The following is a 20,884-nucleotide window of genomic DNA, read 5'->3' as shown; positions in this document are numbered from 1 at the left end:
CCTTCTCCCTGCCTTCTGGAAAGTTCTTAATTGGTCCCAGGTGTCTTAATTGACCTGGAGCAGCTTCCATTTCACTTAACCTGGTACCAGGGATTTGTTTAGCCTGGAGCTAATATATCTATCTCCCATTACTTTTCTATAGCCACTGGCCTTGCCCCGTCACAATACATACCTGCAAACCTGCCTGCTTGTCCAGATTTGTCACTTGTTTCTGAATATATGATAGTAAATAACATTATCTTTTCATGTGTAAGCACTACTGTTACTTCTACCTTTCTTTACCGAAGCAAAATACACCTATGTTTACTGCAGCTGGCCCTATGCATAGTACTAGTAAGTGGATTGAAAAGTTGCTATAATTAACTTGCTGATAAAGAGCCAAGAAAACAAAATCTGTCAAATCTCTATCCCAGGTTCCCACAGGTGCATATTTCTAGTCTGTAAAATGTTTTATTATAGTTGACACCACTGTCTTTAGTGGAGTGATTTGTCAAATATGGACTTGCTCTGCTTCATGCTGATTTTACTACTGTCCTTTCTTTGCAAAGAACATGCTGGCTTGGCTTTATATAAAGGTATTCTTATGTTTACAGAGAACTATATAAATTCTTGCCCAGGCCTGCTGTCGTGTTACATTGTCTTGGAACTCAACAGCCCTGTTGTAGTTAAGAGGAGGGGTGTCTGATAGGATTTCCTTTGTAAATACTTGTTTTGTGTCACTTCATACAGGCTCTTCTATTAAAAATCTATTCAAACATAATGTGAATTATGTGAAATGTATAGTTCTAGAGCAATGAAAATAAAATTATCAGTTTTTCATGGTTTAAAATACCTTTTGCCTCTTTGTCCTCTGTTGAAAACTCTGTGTATGTGTGTATTTAAAGTACATAATTCTGTCTAAGGCTGGGTAACTTTCAGCATCTAATTTGAGGGCTACTTTTTTCAAAAATGGCTTCCAGTCTGCAGGCACAAATGATAGAATACAGACATCTAAACGACGTGATTTTTAGATGCTGATGATCCACTGCAAGTTCATAATTAGAAACTGAAACTATGGGCTTTGCTGTACCCTTTGAAATGTAAGAAGACTCACATTGACTTAGTGGACTTTGGATCAGGACCATAGTGCATAGGCAGCTGCTGGTATTTTTACGTGTATTTTCTCACTTCATATTAAATCCTAAACTATAGCTCATCTTATTATATAACATTTACATTGTAATGGGGTTGTTTTTTTCCCCACACACTGTACACCCTGTAATGAAAGTATCTCATTTGCTCAAGTTTATAAGGAACTTTTTTCTGGATTACCTAACAAAGCTGATTTATTTATGAAAGTATGTTTCTAAATGTCACCCCAGTTGTATATATGATATGGATGGTATACATATACCAAATAGTGGGTGGCCAAACCTCAGCTCACGAGCCACATACAGCTCTTTTACAGTTTGTGTGGCTCGTGGAGCCCCCCATAATTCCCCCCATTCTCCACCTATCAGATTGGGAAGGGGGGGAGATCGGGGCTTCTGCCCTGTGGCGGGGTGTGGGCTAGGGGCTTCTGTCCAGTGCGGTAGAGAGGGGCTCGCAGCTTCAGGCTGGCGGGGCATGCCTGCTGGGGCTCAAGGCTTCAGCTGATGCCCTGGCTCTCGAACTTCTGAAGATTAGCATATGCGGCTCAGAGGGTCAGTAAGTTTGGCCACCCCTGCCATATGTCCAGTAAGTTAACACTACCTATTGAGATGATAGTGGGTTGTTAAAAACACACCCATTTAAATAAGAGAACCATAAGCATGAGGCAAAACGGAAGTGTTCATGCACTCTCATAGCACATGAAACACTCTCTACATTAATGTAAGCGTACTTGTGGAAGTGGATGAGAAAACTGGGCCCTTTACATTCAGCCATATTTGAGTTAACCATAGAGAAAAGGGTCTTGCATTTCTTCGTAATTAAAAGCTGCCTCTGGATTGTTATTTTACCCAATGGTGCCTACACAGAGTGCAGCACATAGGATAAGTAAGATCATCCCATGTTTTAAAACCACCATAAAGGCCAAACCAAGGTATGGGTTAGAATACGAAAGAGTTCCTCGGTTGAAAACAGACCCCTTTTTTTTTTTTAATCTGTTTTTTAGTGTAATATAGAATGTTAGCACACATTAACCAACCATTGTATGAGACTATTATTACTTTTTTAAAAAATGTGAGCTACATAAAAGAAAGGTTCTGCTTAGAATTAAAAATCATTAAAGAATTTAAAAGTAGAGGCAAAAACTTCCAAATATGAGCCATTTTCACAACCATAACAACCATTTTATCATTTTATTTTTTAAAAATGGGAAGATTACTTCAGATTTGAAGTTTGTTCATTTTCTTCTCCAGTGCGTCTCAAAGCCTGACTTTGACACATGTGTTAATAATGGTCTCTTGGCAGGACCTGGAAATCTAAGGAGTATAGCTTAACTGGAGACAGTACGCAGAAGACAAGAAAAGATTTATTTATTTATTTATCTATTATATAGAAGTAAATGTTACTAAACTGGGACCTGGTTCTGCAAGGTGCTGAGTACCTCCTGATAGGTGCCAAACACCACTATCTTCCAGTGACTTCAGTGGGAGTTCAGGACACCTAGCAGCTGCCAGGAGGCACTTAATACCTTGCAGAAAATGACCTTTAGTGCACTGGTATGTGATAGCATTACACTGTTACAAAAGTTTCTCCCTGTCCAGATTTACTAAGTATGGTTTGTCAGTAGTCTTATTGTATTTCCCTGCAGTAAAGCTACATAGTATGCAGGAATAGCCCAAGCATTTAATTTCACAAATCCAAGGAAATGGGTAAACTTTTAAAAACAGTTACTACTCCTTAAAAGGTTAATTAAGCAGCAAATAACGTTGTCAATTAATGTTGAATATATACACTTTTTTCTCCTCCTCCATCCAAGAAGCTCTCATTGTCTGAAAAATATCAGACAACTTAAAAGAACTGTTTCTGTAATTTTCCTAGTTATAGTTTTTAACTGCTGGCAGTTCTGAGCCGTGAAAATTTTTGATAAGTCTATCAATATTAATAAGACAATACTTTGCAATTCTATAGCACTGTCGATTTGTATATTTCAGCAATTTGCTGTAGTTGGCAAGTATTACCATCTCTATTGTACAGATGAGGTAACTGAAGTACTGAGAGCTGACGAAGTAACTTGATGAGGTCACACAGTAAGTCAGTGGAAGGTTCTTGAATAGACCACATCTCCTGACTGTATTCCCGTTCTCAGTCTCCTAAACAGAAGTTGCCCCGTTATATGCCACTATTCCTTATTGGTATTTAAAACCGATCCCCATTTTACTAATTACAAGCCTGATTGTCCCTGCTAGTGTTTGGTGTGTTTTTACTAAACGAGTGAAAGCTACATCTAACTGAGTAGAGCTGTTTGGAAATTTTCTGATGGAACAGTTTTCCACCAGAAAATGCTGATTCAACAGAATTGAAACATTCCACAGGAATTTACTGAATTTGTTGACATTCTAACTGAAACTAGGCAGGTTTCTGATGCTACCCCATGATCCCAGCTCCTGAGCAGCGTATTTAGCAGGCTGCTGCCAAGCCAGGGCTCCCAGGCTCCTGGCTGCTCACCAGGGGGCTGCCCTGAGAGGCGGGGAGTCAGCTGCCCGGCTCCCTGGGCTGCCTGACTCACCTGACTTTTTATTTTAAATGAAATTTAAATTTGTGTGTAATGCTTTAAAGGTATATAATTGTATTTATTTTATTTTATATTTTAATATATTAAATTTAATTTTTATATTTCATTTTTAAAATTATTAAAACATAAAATAAAATAAATACATCTGCTACTCTAATTAAAATGTTCCACTGTACTATCTTATTTTCTTGTTCAAAGTTTCTCTTGTTTGATGTTATAATGAAATAGTTTGATGCTTTGATCGGTATTAATGAGAGTAGCAGCTGCTTTTAATATCCTAGAAAAATGATTCCAGGCTAACACAAGGGTATTAAAAATAGCTGCTACTCCAATTATTTTATTTTCTTGTTCAACAGTTTCATAACAACAACAAAATGTTTTACTCTGCTAATTGGAGTAGCAATTGTTAACAAATTGAAGAATAAAATAATTTAATATAAAACTAAATTTACATTAAAATATAAATTACATTAAAATAATATAAAAATAAAAAATTGCCAAAATCGAAACACAATTTTCAATTTTTCACAATATTCTTTTCTGGAATTCCTATTCAGCAGGAAATTTATAAATTGGAATGGATTTTTTTTAGAATTTTCAGCATTTCCCGTGAAAAGGAATTCTGAGTTTCAACCAACTCTATACCAGGAGTATAGAGTTTAGTCTACGAAAGAGATGCTATTCTGAGCTCCCATCACACAGGAGCATTAATATAATGAACAAGACTTACTCAATTTCCTTTGGCCCTGTAGAAAAGTTGGTGTAGCTATCCAAAATAGAGGCACAATAAGGGCCAAATATCCGTAATTTTTTATGGACCTGCCTGAAAAAATTGTAGTTAAACGAACAACCCAAGAAAAGAGTATGCTTTGCAAGGAGGTTTTTCCTTTAGGCGCACATTGGTCCTCTAGGCCAAGGAGTCTAACCCTTTTCTCATGGAAAATCATGCAGTGACCCTGATTCACTGTCTTTCACTTACGTGGGATTTTCAGAACCTGGTTTAGAGGTTGAAGAAACAGTTTTCCTCTGTATACTTTACTGTATTTTGTTTGGCTTGTTGCCCTATAAGAGCTGCTTGCTGTGTAAATCTCTTAGAGTAATAAAAAGGCTGGATCTGTTAGCTGACAGGTTAATGTTTAACAGTTTAACAAAACCAATGATTAACTGCAGTAAAGACTAATTTTGAAGGAACCATTATTTTTTACTTTCATAAAGTACAATTTGTTTTTTTCATGTTTTTAAAAGCAACATCCCTTTGCTAAATTTAATAGCTGCCCCATCATTTCTACAATAGCGGGGAAAGAAACTGAGATACGACATTGATCATTTCCTCAGTGGTTAATAATAATAATTAATAATTAACAATTGGAATGATCCTAAAGATTTATAATTGACATGTAATCTCCTCTATTTGCTATTTAATGGACACAAGTCACTCAATAATTTATTTGTATAACATTAAAAGCAATCTTCAGTGGTTTCTAACATGAGTAATATGTTCTAGATACTGATTGTGGAAGAAATGCTATATGTAAAAATATTTCCTCACTGCCTGGCACTGAATATGTAGCCAAAATGCTCATTTCTGTATGTGAATTGTATAATTATGCAATAATTGCTAGGAGTTGGTCATTACTCGTAGATGTTAACCAGCTAGAGGTAATTTTCTGAGGTAGGTTTAGGGCAATTGTTGAGTACTTTTCAACAAGTTAATCACTGTCTATAACAATGATATACTTGTGAAAAGTTAAGTTAATAGCAGCTCTTCATAATGTTAATATTAAATCTTTATTTGAATTAAAGATGTCAGTTTGTTTTTCTCACCACCATCACTGTTTATATCAATAAGATTTCTCTCCCGCATCAATTTAGAGAGGAAAGAATTTCCCCAAATTCTTTTTTTTTTTTTTTTTGGTAGTGCTTTTGTTCCTGATATGTTCAGACACTAACTGTTGGGAGAAAATTGCGACCTCTGTTCAAGGGACAAATTGATAAGAATGCAGTTTCAAGAAATCCCTTTTTTGTATATATAAATCCCAGTTGGAATTGAAAATTTAAATGACACCCTTGTTAATACCAGTATATTGTTTTTAGAGAATCATTTTTTAAAAAGATGGTTAGAGCGCCTGTGATGGAAGTCACAGTCCAAGTTAGATCAGTTGAGCTATAAAGAATCTTGAACTATAAAGAGTTTTTGGCCAGGGAGCATACCACAGAAATATGTGTTCTGTGACTTCCAGATTGGATTATTGTAATATGGTGTATATGGGGCTATCCTTTACCACAACCACTGAAACTTCAGATAGTGAAGAATAAAACTACCCATCTGTTGAATGGTGCTTCTCATTCAGAGTTTTGCATGATTGTTACGGCTTCCAGGTGATTTCTGAGTCCAATTTAAGGTGTGCAATATGGTTTGATTCCTGAGTACCTTTGAGAGGGGGAGGGCTGCTGGTGGGGCATCTTTTTTCTTTTTTTAAAAAAAAAAGAGGTCCTCTACTCTGGACGTCACCATTAGCATTGGTCCTGCAGGGGCTAGATTTGATGACCTTTAATTCATATTGCAAACCGAAACTTTTCTCCTGGGCTTTTTGTGAGAAAGTGAACTGATTTGGTAATAGTGGGTGACAGTGGAGTCTCAGTTTGGGTGGAACAGGGAGGGATTTTATATTTTGGAAATTGATTCCACTTTGTATGTTTCACAAAACAATATACAAGTGCCCAATATACAAGTGCAGAGCTTAAAAATTGAAATAAATAATTCTCTCAAGCATAATCCTTTGCTCTACCTTGATATGAGAGCTGTTAGTTGGGGTCAACAGCAAAACCAAATATTACAGGTTTTTTTTCTGCATAAGCTGGCAGTGATGCTTCTTATTAAGAAATGGGACATGGCATTAGGGTTTGATTTAGGATTAGGTTTGGCATTCCAATTCAAGGTTAAAACAGGGAGCATTTGGGTTTGAAAGTGCTAAAATCTCTCAAACTGTTCTGTTTGGCCCAAAATGACAAAGAAACCTCTGAAAGTCAGCTGCCTTTGCAAGACTTCCTCCATGGTGGGCCAATAACTAAACTAGATCTAGAAAAACAAGCCCTTCATTGTTCTGGGTCCAGATATGACCCAAAATCCTAAGGGCAGTGTGATGTGATGTGTCTGGCCTTCTCTGTCTCCTGCTTGGGGTGTTGCCACCCTGACACACCCCACCTGGAAAAAAGTGTCAGAAGGACCATGAGTTCAGATCTCCAAGCACAGTCTAACATTCCGTCTGTGGTATTGACCGAAGCAATAAGACATGGTCCTCCAGAGTCTAGAAGGCCCGGGAAGGGGCAGTAGCCAATCAGGACCCACCAAGAGAGATAAGAAGGCTTGCCTGCTTCTTCTGTGGAGGAGTGCTGGGTGAAGCTGGACAGGAGAGGAGTTCCCTTGGGTTTAATCCAGAACCCCAGGTCCTGGTCAGGGCCTAGCCATCCTCTGTACCTTCACCTGAAGCAATGTGACAAACTGGTTATTTTGTTCTGAGGATCAAAGATTCAGGTGGCCAATTTTTGAGTCGTACTTTAACTGTTGAAGGACGAGGAAGGAGTTCCTTGCATGAACTGCCTTGCTCTGGGCAAGCTGTGACAGGCAGTTTCAAGATTCTGGGATTCAGAATACCTCTGAAATACCAGACTGGGACATCAAGCCTGGTGTTCTGGCCAAATTTTACTTCAGTTACTATATTCTCTCTATCACAACTTCCTCTTTAATTATGGCCGGGTAGGTACAGTGTGTCCAAACTGTTGTAGGAGTGTTGCTATAAGCTTGTTACATAGTTGCAGCATTTCATTTTGGATGTGAGCAAACTAATACCTGAGGGCCAGATTCTGCAGTCCTTTACTGAGCAGATCAATGGGAGTTTTGCTTTGTTTTTATTAAGTACTGCTAAATTTGGCAATTTCTGTATAGTTTGTTCCAAAGTAAACAAATCTCTTTAAGGTCTGTTTGTATTAAAGGTGCTATGTATATGCAAGACCCATGTGATTACAATACTGATAGTTTAGTTGTAGAACTTGAAACATCCAAATGTTTTAACTTAAACTGGAACCATAGTTGTCTAAACAAATATATGGCCTCATTGCTGCTTGAGGTGACAATAGGATTTTATTATAACTTCTCCCTACATATAAGTTTTGCCAGCTAACGTAGGGATAGGCCACAAATGATGAGAAGCCTTATTTTAAAATCACTTTGGCACAACTGACAGAAGCAAGTAGCAGCTTGCTTCCATTTGTTTCCAAAATAACATGGTAAGAGTCATAAGTTTCAACTGCTGCAGATAATTATTAGGTGCATTCATTGGGAACATAGGGAAAGAGAGTCTGTGAGCTACATCTGAACTCTGTACTTAAGCAATAAAAATTTTATCAAACTGCAAAAAACTAAGTCATTTTAACGAGCACATTCCAAAGGTGCTGGATTTATGAGGAGACCCCAGGAAACTTTGATTGAAATTGCTGTCTCTGATTGTAGTTCTATATTTTATTGGTGCCATATTGTGAACAGTGCTGCTGCCAAAGTGAATGGGAAAGCAGAATAACAGACAGAGTTAACCCACAAAGGTTACCTCTTTTTATAATATCCATGATGTATTGCATTAAAAATGCCTTGAAAGCCATCCTATTTGCAGTTTTCAGAAAGCATTTTTTCTTAAATTAAGTTACGATTTATCCGAACAGGGCAGAAAATATGAAAGCCCCTGAAAGACTTTAGTATTGATTTTTCTCAGAGTATTTGCTAGCTCTTGTTTTCTCATTTGTGTGCTCCTTGATGGAACAGCCTAGAGCTGTGCACTGATCCTGAGACAAAGCTTTAGCAGGATGAGAAGAACAATAGTGAGGGGCAGTATTGTGGGGCTGATCTTATAATAGGAGTTTTGCCTGAGTAAACAAGGACATCAGGTTTGGGTTCTGGGATATTTACTTTTTTTTCTTCCTGGTTCCAGAATTTAAGCAAAATTTAAATCACCTGGAAAATTATTAGAATTTTATTAACTATTATGCCTTCCCCCAACTAAATAAACACTGTAGTAGCCATATGTGATGAATGACTTGAATATTCTGAAGGCATGAGGTCAATGCTACTCTGTAAGTGTGTGCAGAATAATGAAAGTTATAAATCTTTTTTCTAGTATTTATGTTCTAAAAATAATTAAGCTTAAAGTCTACAAAAATTATGACATTAATGTGTATGTGTCATGGCAGTGAAATAGATCTATTCAACCAATCAGTAATTATTGATTCTTTAAAAATTAGGCAACATACAATTGTTGATTATTACTAGCCATCAATGGTAGTTGAGTACCAGTTGCTCATTAATAGCTGTGTCCTCCCCCTGACAAAATGCTCTGTTACATCAGCCATTAAACTATTACACCATAGCTTCCACGTACCCTATTATAAATGTAGACTGTATCTTTCACTTAATACTGCATTATACTCAGCCTCTGAAAATAGTTCTAGTTGAGAGATTGAGCTCCAAATATTTTTTCATTGCACTGGATTATTATTTTTCTCCTAGTTTATCACATTCAAGTTGTTTAATGATAAAACAACCACATGAAGATTAGATTGTACAGAATCTTCATTGGCTGTTGCCCTCTCTAACGTGTTTGAGTAGTCTAATAAAGGATGGAAGATAGGATTCAAGGATTATCTCTTCAACTCTGCTGATTTTTTGTGTGGCTTTATAGAAGTCACTTGAACTTCACTGAACCTTAGTTTATGCTTTGGTAAAATTAGAACTAATGACATATAAACAAGTTTAATTGTTTTTAAAGTGCTTTGAAGTCCTTGTCTCAAAGTTATCTTAGACTTTGTTTCTTCTTACATATGTGGTATCATCTTTCCAGTCTAATATTGGTAAGCATACTACTATAGTTTTAATAATCTGCAATAAAAAACCTCCCAAAACCCCAGATCCAAACATCCCAGAACTGTAGGGAATTTTAGATGTGGTGCCAGACTTTATTGTCCTGATTCTCCATTGTCCTGTGCCTCGTGTATACATTTTGGGTTTGTAGTGTTTTACACGCGCTTTATACTCACTTTCCATTGACATCAGTGACTGCATGAGGTGCAGATCAATGGAGAATTAGGCTCAGTGGCTTATGACCATACCTAACTTATTTGGGTTTGCACTACTAAATTCTTCTTTATATTGTGTGGTTCTAATCCTCCCTCATTTCTTTGCCTTTTTCTTTATGTCTCTCTTCTTTTTCTTTTTTAGGTTCTGCATGTGACAAAGTTAATGAACAGTATGTGGAAGGGAGAGACCCAGCTGACTGGCACGTAGGCCTGAAGGTAGCATGGGACATAAAGACACCTGGACTGGCAATACCCCTTCACCCAGGAGACTGCTATTTTATGCTGGGTAATTTTCAAAGGTTTAGGAATGCAAATGTTTCTATTGAAAATAGAGGGCAGACCATCAACTGGAGTAAATTATCATAGCTCCATTGATGTCAGTGGGATGTGGGTGACTTACAACAGCTGAGGATCTGGCCAGAATGTGTAATTACTTTGTGGTTTTTTTGGTCTTCGGAGACTATTTTCTTCAATATTTCTTGTTTTCTTTCTTGTTAGTGGTGCACAGTGAAGTTTACCTGTTAAGCCTTTCCCTGCCTCATGCTCAGATCGCAATTGAGGTTAGCTTCACCACAATAGGAAAATTTCTTTAGGTTGTACTTTAAGGATAAACTACCTGTGTGAGAAGTTGAGGTGTTATTCCTTATTTTTAATGGAAGCTTCCTCTTCCTCCTTTCAAGACACAGTTTCCTGGGGAACAATAGCCATCTACTTCATTGTCTTATTACAAAATCTCCCCAAAAGTGCAGTTTTGGGTGAAGATGGACTATAAGTGTATGTCATTTGTTTTTAAAATGTCCAAATATATAGCTATAAAAACAAGCTGTGTATATTGCTGTTGTCATTTATATTTCTGACTCCTCGGCTCAGGATGAGATTTTCTTAGTACTTCTTTGCTCTGTTTTCTGATGGTGTGTTGGTCACCTGCTTTAAGTATGAGCATTTCTCTCATTCTGTTACATTTTGACCAGTGTGTATTCAAGAATACCCTCCTCCAATGTTGGAATTATGCTGTAGAATTGAGCTGTTCTATTCCAAAAAGGAGCCTGGATGCATCACTTGTTTGAGGGACAAAGAGAATTAAATCGGGCCCACTGTTTCTGGCAGCTGAAGTCCAACATTGCTGTTAATAGTACAAGGCAGCAAGTCAGGGAACATAAGTAGGTTCATTCTGGATTAGCATTTCCCACTAATTAAATCGCCTTGTGAATAAACCGCAGCTACATCACACCATGAGTCATGTGCCTAAAACTCAGACAATCATTGTGAGACTGCAGTGATTGCCTGTATTGGCTGTTCAGAGATTGGTGAAACCAACACCCTTGTTGACACTCCCAGTTCATGCACTTCTGATATGTTGAGGCCCAAGGTACTTCCACAAAGCAGCTCTTCCTACCTGCTTACTTATTGGGGTAGTTTTCCTTTTCGCTTTTCCCCATTGTCTATCAGGTGAAACTGAACAACTTAAGTTACCACAAGTGAATTTTTTTCAGAGTGCCTGCTAATATCTTGTACCTCGTTCTGCTCTTAGCTTCACCTCTACAACGCCACTGAGGTCAACAGTGTGGCATATGTGTAACTAAAAGTAGAGTGTGGCCATATCAGACTTGAGCATCTCACAGAATAAGATACGGAGTTGTCTGAAATCCTTGAATACTGTGATACAGAAGATGTGTCTAACTTTTCTTCTTCCATTAGGATGTCGGCTAGCAGTCTCGAGAGAGAGAGATTTTTTTTTTAAATCAAAGTGAAGGTTATGTGACAGTTAATAATTCCCTTTGTAAGAGTTTGTAATCCATCTTTGTGCAATAGCTATTCTAACATCAGATGGGGAGATTCATCTAATTCTTATTGACTGTAAAGTTTGTGCCTAATCAGCCTTGTTGGCCAGCTGATTCAGAAGACAAATTGTGGAATGGATGTTGATCATCAGTGATTTTAGTACTGTTTATTTTAGTACTGTAAATCATAGCTGGCTAAACTTTCAAATGGTAAGGACATTCCTTATTCCCCTGATAGGAGTTAACTTTATATACTGTAGCTCAGGCACTGCTGGAAATGCTATATAAAGGACGGGTCAAAAAATGTATTTTATTTAACACCTAACAACATCCTGATCATGTTTAGGTGGAAACAGAGGACATATTAAACATTTTTCCAGTTATGGTGTATAAATCACTCTTTCGTATTAATACTTCATAGAAAACTACTGTTTGGGACTCTGTAGAGCAGGTGTTAGATATTCTCTTCTCGGTTTCTAAATCATTTACAATTACCTTTTAGCAGGATTAACAAAAACATCTATTTGAATTTAACAGCAGTAATAATATAGAAGGGTCCATCCTAGAAATAAAACTTTCTGACTAAATTATATCTATTTTATTAGTTGAAGTGAGTGACTTCATATAGCTGGTAATAACCTGTAATTAAGGGACCTATATTAGCATTGGGTTGTTCTGTATCTTCTTCATGTTGTTGGTTTGCAAGCACGCTATTTTAAGAGTAGATACAAATGTGGGATGACACACAAGGTGTGATTCAATATATTGGGAGATTTAAAATATGGGAACATTATATAAGAGGTAGCATGATCGCAAATGACCAAATACTAGTTAATTTATCCTGTATTTCTGCATTTCACGCATTCTAGAATCTCATCTTCTCCTTCTCAGTTACCTGGGGTACCTCCTCTATCATGGCTGGAAAACAGTGGAAACAGTTAGAGAACATGCTGTTTGATCCATCTGGAATTTGTACCATCTGGACTTGTACCAGTGTCACTTTGGGAATCAGCTAGTAGATGCTGGTGGAGGGTGGGGGCAGCATGTTTAATGTTTACAATAGGGGGAATGACAGTCAGGACTTCCACGTACTCTTCCTGACTCTGTCTTTGACTCATGTGTTGGTGGTAAGTCGCTTCACCTTTGTGTGCCTCAGTTTTTCCATTTGTAAAATAATATGTTTACTTTACATTGGTGTTGTGAGAAAAGATGTCAGATTCAGCATGCTGTTAATCATTTAAAAGCCAGCATTTATCAATAGTTATTGCATAGTGGTATCTGAGATACTCTATTTCCTTTTCTTATGTGTGTACAGGAAGTAGCACATCTCTTCATCAATACCATTGTGTGAACATTTGATAAATACTGACATTTTTAATGATAACTTCTCAAAATACAAATTATTTTTATTATTAATAAAAGCCGACAGATGGCTAGGTCAACACTATAATTTATACAACCTCCATTAGCCTAGAAGTAGAACCTTAATTATAAGGTTTTTGTTGGACAGTTACATACTTTGGTTGTGGCCATCTTAGCACAAAATAAATACAATCCAAATGTGCTGTTTCCATGAACCTCTGCATTTATTTTTGAGAGACATAGTATTATAAATTGTAAATTTTTTTTAATAGCATTTCAAAGAACAGGAAAAAGTGGATGAATTTTTTTGCCCTTCAAAAAAAAATATAAGGGTGTCTTACTCACAGGCACTTCTGTGATATGGTTCGTTGTTACTCTGAGAAGAATTGTGTTTAAAAATGCAATATCTAAGGTTAGCTTTACACTTGCTTTCTCAGCTCTTGTCTTCAGTTGAAATATGCTGCTGTATTAAGTCATGTCTTGAACTGTATATTATATGCCAAATATCAGATGTTCAAATTTGTCCATTTTAAGATATGCTACCACAATATCAAAAAGAACTTTTGATTTAAGGGGGGGGGAGGGGATTAGCTTTAATATGGCATTACTTTTTTTTTATAATCTTTGTTTTTCCTCACATGAAAAATAGCCTTGCAGAGGAACTGCAAACCTGCTGCCTGATAACTGGAATCTGAACTTTATAGCACTTATGAAACGGAAACAGTTTAGCTCAATTTAGAATAATATATTGGTCTGTAGAGGAAACACATACTGAACACTGCTGTCTCAAGTACACAGTCAAGGGGTGTCTAATATGAAACGTGTTGGGTGCATGTAATAAATCCACAGCACGTGGAGGTGAGCGAAGAGCCCCATCTGCTGTGGTCGAGAGCATGCTTAACTAGGGTTGTCATGGTCTTACTATTAAATGGGAATTTTTCCCCTAAACTTGACCAGATTTGCATGACCAGATTTGCAAATAGACATGACCAGATTTGCAAATAAATTTACAATTTTCACTAATTTTCCTACCATGACTTCAAAACATACTTAACAAAAATACAATCTGGACTTTTTCAAGGGGGGAAGATTTACTTTTCCACAGCTGTTTCCCATAGATCAAATGTTGCTTGAAGGTTAGGGGTTTAAAGCAGCTTGAAGATGAACTTGATGGTGTCTTTTTTTTCCTAAACAAATTATAGTTCAAGGAGCATCAGAAATTATTTTCATTAACCAGAATTTAGGCACACACGTTGTGGGGGTGGGCTGTGGTTGGAGATATTCCTTTAATGGAAACATTTCCACATGTATGTAGTGGCTCATTTAAACTATTTCTAGCCAGTTAATCTGCTTGTACTTCTATATATTAACTTGAACCTTTTTTGCTCTTTAGCATCTTGAATATGTTTTTTTTAACTTTATTGTTTGCTCTCTTGACTCCATGTTTGATCTAAATTCTTTTTTCCCATGATTATTAAGCCTGTTAGCCCCAGAAATTTATTTGTTGTTATGAAACTTTGATCATATAGTTTGGCAAATCCCTGACACATTGTTCAGTTCAATCTTTTAATCCATTCTGTGTTTTCTTTACACACACACTTTTTGGGTTTAAATACTACAAATGTTCCTTGATTAGGGCCAGTTATATATTCCACCTTTTCCCCATGGAGGTGATGAAAGGAGTAGAAGATGGTCCTTTGGCCTATAATTTCTTGGGGGGGAGGAAACGGAATATGTGTGGGGTCATTCCCTCAACGTTGCTGCAACAGCCCCATAGTATGCTACCTCTATGTTTGTATCTCTACTATTGAAATGCAGGGATGAAGCTGTGTGTGAAGGGGTAGACCAATGGAGAATTGCTTCCTGTAGCATTACCTCATCCATCCAGACTTGTGGATTGTGTAAGATAATGTTGATAGAATCAAGTTTGTGAATTTTAACTAGTTTTGCAAGTTCAGTTTGTGATGTGCACAACAGATGGCACTGCAAAAGGGTCGTTCATCCCTACTGATGCATGCATCAGATGGTTTTTTGGGGAAAAAGGCTTATGTGTATCTTACTTTTAGAAACTATCTTTTGCATAGCTCATTATAATGGGATACCAATCATCTAAAAACCTCCTTGGTTTCACTCACATGACTAAATCCAAATGGAACCAGAGAGATGGCAGAATGAAGGTTAAGCATTTTAGCTCCATGGTGTCTGTATATGTATTTGCACTAAAATGATCACAAGAATAAATATGCATCTTTATTTTTATATATATATATTTTGTTTAGGAAAATAAATAGCCCAATTCCATTTCATGTTTTTATTGTTAGATATATTTGCATTTTGAATATTGAAAATTATGCTGTGCTTTGAATGAGAGGCATCATACATGGCAACACTGACGACAAAAAAGCAATTATCTGAAGAAGCTCAATAGAAACAATAAGCAGAGAGGAAAGGCAAAAAATTGATTATTGTCATCAGTACTGCAAGCATTACATTGCTAGTCCCAGGAATCATTGTGTACTAATAATCAAGAGCTCAGCACTGCAGTCCTTCTCATTAGAGTAATCCTTTTTTGTACAAGTAAGTCTCACTGAACTCAGTAGGAGCTGTGAGCACTCTACACCTCACAGGATTGGGCAAAAAGTTATGTCTTCTTTCCTTCCTGTATTTGGTTTATTTTGATAGTCTGTAGCAGTAGCATGTGGAATTACAACCATCAGTTCCCTGTGTCTGCATTGGTTTGTCACCACATTGATGCCAGAGTTCAGTTATTCACACACTCATCCATCCACTTCTCTGACAAAGACTGTACATGTACAGATCTAATGCTGTAGCACAGGGATAATCAAATCATGATTGTAATAAAAAACAAGCGAACAAAATTAAAAACAACATAAACCAGCAAAAAGAAAACCGAGGAGTACTTGTGGCGCCTTAGAGACTAACAAATTTATTTGGGCATAAGCTTTCCAGGGCTAAAACCCACTTCATCGGATGCATGCAGTGGAAAATACAGTAGGAAGATATATATATGCACAGAGAACATGAAAAAATGGGTGTTGCCATACCAACTGTAACGAGACCAATTAATTAAGCTGGGCTATTATCAACAGGAGAAAAAAAACCCCACCTTTTGTAGTGATAGTCAGGATGGCCCATTTCAAACAGTTGACAAGAAGGTGTGAGTAACAGTAGAGGGGAAAAAGTTAGCATGGGGAAATAGTTTTTACTTTGTATAATGACCCATCCACTCCCAGTCTTTATTCAAGCCTAATTTACTGGTGGCCAGTTTGCAAATTAATTCCATTTCTGCAGGTTCTCGTTGGAGTCTGTTTTTGAAGTTTTTTGTTGGAGAATTGTGACTTTTAGGTCTGAAATTGAGTGACCAGGGAGGTTGAAGTGTTCTCCGACAGGTTTTTGAATGTTATAATTCTTGATGTCTGATTTGTGTTCATTTATTCTTTTGAGTAGAGGTTGTCCGGTTTGGCCAATGTACATAGCAGAGGAGCATTGTTGGCACATGATGGCATATATCACATTGGTAGATGTGCAGGTGAACGAGCCTCTTATGGTATGGCCTATGTGATTAGGTCCTATGATGGTGTCCCTTGAATAAATATGTGGACAGAGTTGGCCATGGGCTTTGTTGCAAGGATAGGTTCCTGGGTTAGTGTTTTTGTTGTGTGGTGTGTGGTTGCTGGTGAGTATTTGCTTCAGCTTGGGCGCTGTCTGTAAGCGAGGACTGGCCTGTCTCCCAAGATCTGTGAGAGTGAGGGATTGTCCTTCAGGATAGGTTGTAGCTCCCTGATGATGCGCTGGAGAGGTTTAGTTTGGGGGCTGACGGTGACGGCTAGTGGTGTTCTGTTATTTTCTTTGTTGGGCCTGTCCTGTAGTAGGTGACTTCTGGGTACTCTTCTGGCTCTGTCAATCTGTTTCTTCACTTCAGCAGGTGGGTATTGTAGTTGTAAGAATGCTTGATAGAGATCTTGTAGGCGTTTGTCTCTGTCTGAGGGGTTGGAGCAAATGCGGTTGTATCGTAGAGCCTGGCTGTAGACAATGGATCGTGTGGTGTGGTCTGGATGAAAGCTGGAGGCATGTAGGTAAGCATAGTGGTCAGTAGGTTTCCGGCATAGGGTGGTGTTTATGTGGCCATCGCTTATTAGCACTGTAGTGTCCGGGCAGCGGATCTCTTGTGTGGACTGGTCCAGGCTGAGGTTAATAGTGGGATGGAAATTGTTGAAATCATGGTGGAATTCCTCAAGGGCTTCTTTTCCATGGGTCCAGATGATGAAGATGTCATCAATGTAGCGTAAGTAGAGTAGGGGCGTTAGGGGACGAGAGCTGAGGAAGCTTTGTTCTCAGTCAGCCAAAATATGTTGGCATACTGTGGGGCCATGCGGGTATCCATAGCAGTGCCGCTGATTTGAAGGTATACGTTGTCCCCAAATGTGAAATAGTTATGGGTGAGGACAAAGTCACAAAGTTCAGCCACCAGGTTTGCCGTGAAATTATTGGGGGTACTGTTCCTGATGGCTTGTAGTCTATCTTTGTGTGGAATGTTGGTGTAGAGGGCTTCTACATTCATAGTGGCCAGGATGGTGTTTTCTGGAAGATGATCAGTGGATTCAACACACGTCTGAACAGCACACTAATCCATGAGAAACTGCTGAACTGGAATTAATTTGCAAACTAGATACTATTAACTTGGGCTTGAATAGAGACTGGGAGTGGCTGGGTCATTACACAAATTGAATTTATTTCCTCATGTTAAGTATCCTCACATCTTCTTGTCAACTGTCTGAAATGCGCCATCTTGATTACCACTACAAAGGTTATTTTTTTCCCCCTCCTGCTAATAATAGCTCATCCATCACCAATGGATTGTAGTTTCCTCAGTGGTGTCTCGAAGATAGCTAGGAGTGCTGGTAGCGTAGGGCCTGAGGAGAGAGTCTACATAGCCAGACAGTCCTGCTGTCAGGGTGCTAATGCCTGAGATGATGGGGCGTCCAGGATTTCCAGGTTTATGGATCTTGGGTAGCAGATAGAATACCCCTGGTCGTGGTTCTAGGGGTGTGACTGTGCAGATTTCTTCCTGTGCTTTTTCAGGGAGTTTCTTGAGCAAATGGTGTAGTTTCTTTTGGTAACCCTCAGTGGGATCAGAGGGTAATGGCCTGTAGAATGTAATGTTAGAGAGCCATATTTATTCAAGGGACACCATCATAGGACCTAATCACATAGGCCATACCATAAGAGGCTCGTTCACCTGCACATCTACCAATGTGATATATGCCAACAATGCCCCTCTGCCATGTACATTGGCCAAACCAGACAATCTCTACTCAAAAGAATAAATGAACACAAATCAGACATCAAGAATTATAACATTCAAAAACCTGTCGGAGAACACTTCAACCTCCCTGGTCACTCAATTTCAGACCTAAAAGTCACAATTCTCCAACAAAAGACTTCAAAAACAGACTCCAACGAGAACCTGCAGAATTGGAATTAATTTGCAAACTGGCCACCAGTAAATTAGGCTTAAATAAAGATTGGGAGTGGATGGGTCATTACACAAAGTAAAAACTATTTCCCTGTGCTAATTTTTTCCCCCTACTGTTACTCACACCTTCTTGTCAACTGTTTGAAATGGGCCATCCTGATTATCACTACAAAAGGTGGGGTTTTTTTTCTCCTGTTGATAATAGCCCAGCTTAATTAATTGGTCTCGTTACAGTTGGTATGGCAACACCCATTTTTTCATGTTCCCTGTGTATATATATCTTCCTACTATATTTTCCACTGCATGCATCCGATGAAGTGGGTTTTAGCCCTGGAAAGCTTATGCCCAAATAAATTTGTTAGTCTCTAAGGTGCCACAAGTACTCCTTGTTGTTTTTCCTGATATAGACTAAAATGGCTACCACTCTGAAACCTATAAACATACCATTTATCTTTAGGCAGCCCAAAAAAGTGGAAAATATAGTTAAGCCAGACATGTCCCATGGAAGCAAAGATCACCATATAAAATATAGTAATAACAGCGAATGATTAACCTCAAGAACTCTGTTTCAAACTCATTCTCATGTAATAGCCAAGAACTTCAGAAATAGAAAAAAATGTTTTTTTCTGTTTTAAGTCCATTTTGGTGTAATCTTGTGCCATCTTTTTACCTATCTTTTCTAGGAACCTTTCAACTGACTCTAAATCCCTCAAAAGATGTAATTTTCTAAGATATATAACTTTCATTTGAGAGGGGAAGATTGCTGTGTCACCTGTTTTTAAAGAAAGAATTGTTTAATAGTAATTCATGTTCACCTTTGAGTCTTGAGTATATAATTTTTCGGCCTGGAAACTTACAAAGCCATTATAATTGGCAGAGCTGGCAGAGACACTTTTCAGTAAGGTTGCCTAACACTTTCCATTATAGGACCTGGTTTTCGTTGTGTGTAACGTTGACAAAACTTTAACTATTTGGTTGAAATTTTCCATGTTAAGCAACTGCCTCAGGCTGAATTTCTTTTTGAAATTTCTTTTTGTTTAAGCAAAAACAGTTCAGTCACTTTAGAGACTGAGGCTGGAGGAATTAGTTTCTTTACCAGTGTTTAAAAAAAAAAATCATAACTGTTTTCTCGATAAGCTCTAGCTTCTCAGTGCTTGGGAGCAGAGACTTGAAATTTGGCCGTGTTCTTGCACTGTGGTCAGAGGAGTGCCTTTTGCTGTCCCCTTGAAAATCTGCTCAAATTTGGCTGAGTGATAAACATCTGAAAATTGTCATTTCAACATCTTTAGCCAGAGGAGTGTTAGGGTTTGGCTGCTAAATTCTCTGAACTTTTTGTCTGCATTGAACGTGCTCCATCCCAGGGTTTCAGGGACTGACCAGGAGTTTTCTTGAAATTTCTCTTCTGTGTTCTGACTGTTTCCTCTGCTGGTGCCTACTAAGCAGTGTGGAGGAGAAGGAGGAAGTAGATTGATTCAAAATGAGGAGAAGTGAGGAGTGGATAGGGGCTGGGGTGGGGTGTGGCTGGGCAGAGGAGCAGAGGAAGATAGGGTAAGGATGTGGGGAAATAGGAGCAGAAGAGGACACAGGTTAGGCTGTAGTGTGGGAAACGGACAGGCTAGGGTAGTTGTCTCGGCGGGACATGTTGGGGGCAAAGTCAGAAGGAGGAAGGCCAGTGGGGATAGAGGCAGAAGGTTCTGTAATTAGTAGCACATACTTCCATTCAGAACCTGTAATAGAGTCCAGGATACCTAAGTCCCAACATTCCTTTGCAGTCCAGGAAACACTAGCAGGACCTATTTGCACAATATGTGTCAGTGACTGGCCCACACGGGAGATATCATGACACTTTCGCTGCTCCAAGTTACGCTGATAACTCAAGTGGCAGAGGTCTGTACTAAAAGAAATTCAGTTCTGCAGCGAATCCTTGCTCCTTCCAGTTCCATATTGTAACTGGTGTGCTGTTGTGTGTGCCCTCTGAGGTATGTGTATCAGGTGATTCTGTATCATCTTATGTTTAAAAAAAATATTTTTGGCAATAGGAAGACCTGCTTAAACTTGCTCTTCTGCTGTTTCCAAACTTCATCTGTGAAGTCAAACATCCATCCAACACCACCCAAGATTATAAAGACTGCAGGTTGATAACATTTGTTTTCCAAGGTGGATTTGACCACCTGTACCCAGTTATGCATGTGAGTAATTTCTTCTAATAAATCATGCATTGAATTACCAGAGACAGAAGTCCTATAATGGGACTTCGTTCCAAAGTGGCAGACGATTTGTTGGAAATGGGCAGGCAGAAAGCTGAGGAAATAGAAAATCAACCTTGATCTAACACCTCTTCCCTTCCCCCAAGTTGCGTTGTGTATCGAAATTATCTTCCCTTCTTTTTTCATAGTACTCCGTACAAAATCGGAAGTTATG

At 38.3% G+C, this 20,884-nt stretch overlaps 1 protein-coding gene and 1 long non-coding RNA gene across 29 annotated transcripts in view; one reads left to right on the top strand and one right to left on the bottom strand.

Annotated features, from left to right (window-relative positions):
* The window catches only part of FTO (FTO alpha-ketoglutarate dependent dioxygenase), a 322,346-nt gene that overhangs the window by 75,417 nt on the left and 226,045 nt on the right, over positions 1–20,884 (top strand). For all 25 annotated transcript variants that reach the window (XR_005222328.2, XM_043526407.1, XM_037878283.2 and 22 more), the window contains one exon: positions 9,966–10,109. Coding sequence is in view for 24 of the 25 variants with exons in the window: in XM_043526407.1 (XP_043382342.1) it covers positions 9,966–10,109 (144 nt within the window). In the remaining variant the exon portion in view is untranslated. The remainder of the gene's footprint in view (positions 1–9,965; positions 10,110–20,884) is intronic.
* The window catches only part of LOC119563732, a 70,478-nt gene that overhangs the window by 38,146 nt on the left and 11,448 nt on the right, over positions 1–20,884 (bottom strand). The window lies entirely within an intron of this gene.

This window comes from Chelonia mydas, chromosome 12, assembly GCF_015237465.2.
Source record: "Chelonia mydas isolate rCheMyd1 chromosome 12, rCheMyd1.pri.v2, whole genome shotgun sequence".
Lineage (NCBI taxonomy): Eukaryota > Metazoa > Chordata > Testudines > Cheloniidae > Chelonia > Chelonia mydas.
Note: the sequence above shows the minus strand (reverse complement) of the source record. Positions and strands in the feature narration are given on the sequence as shown.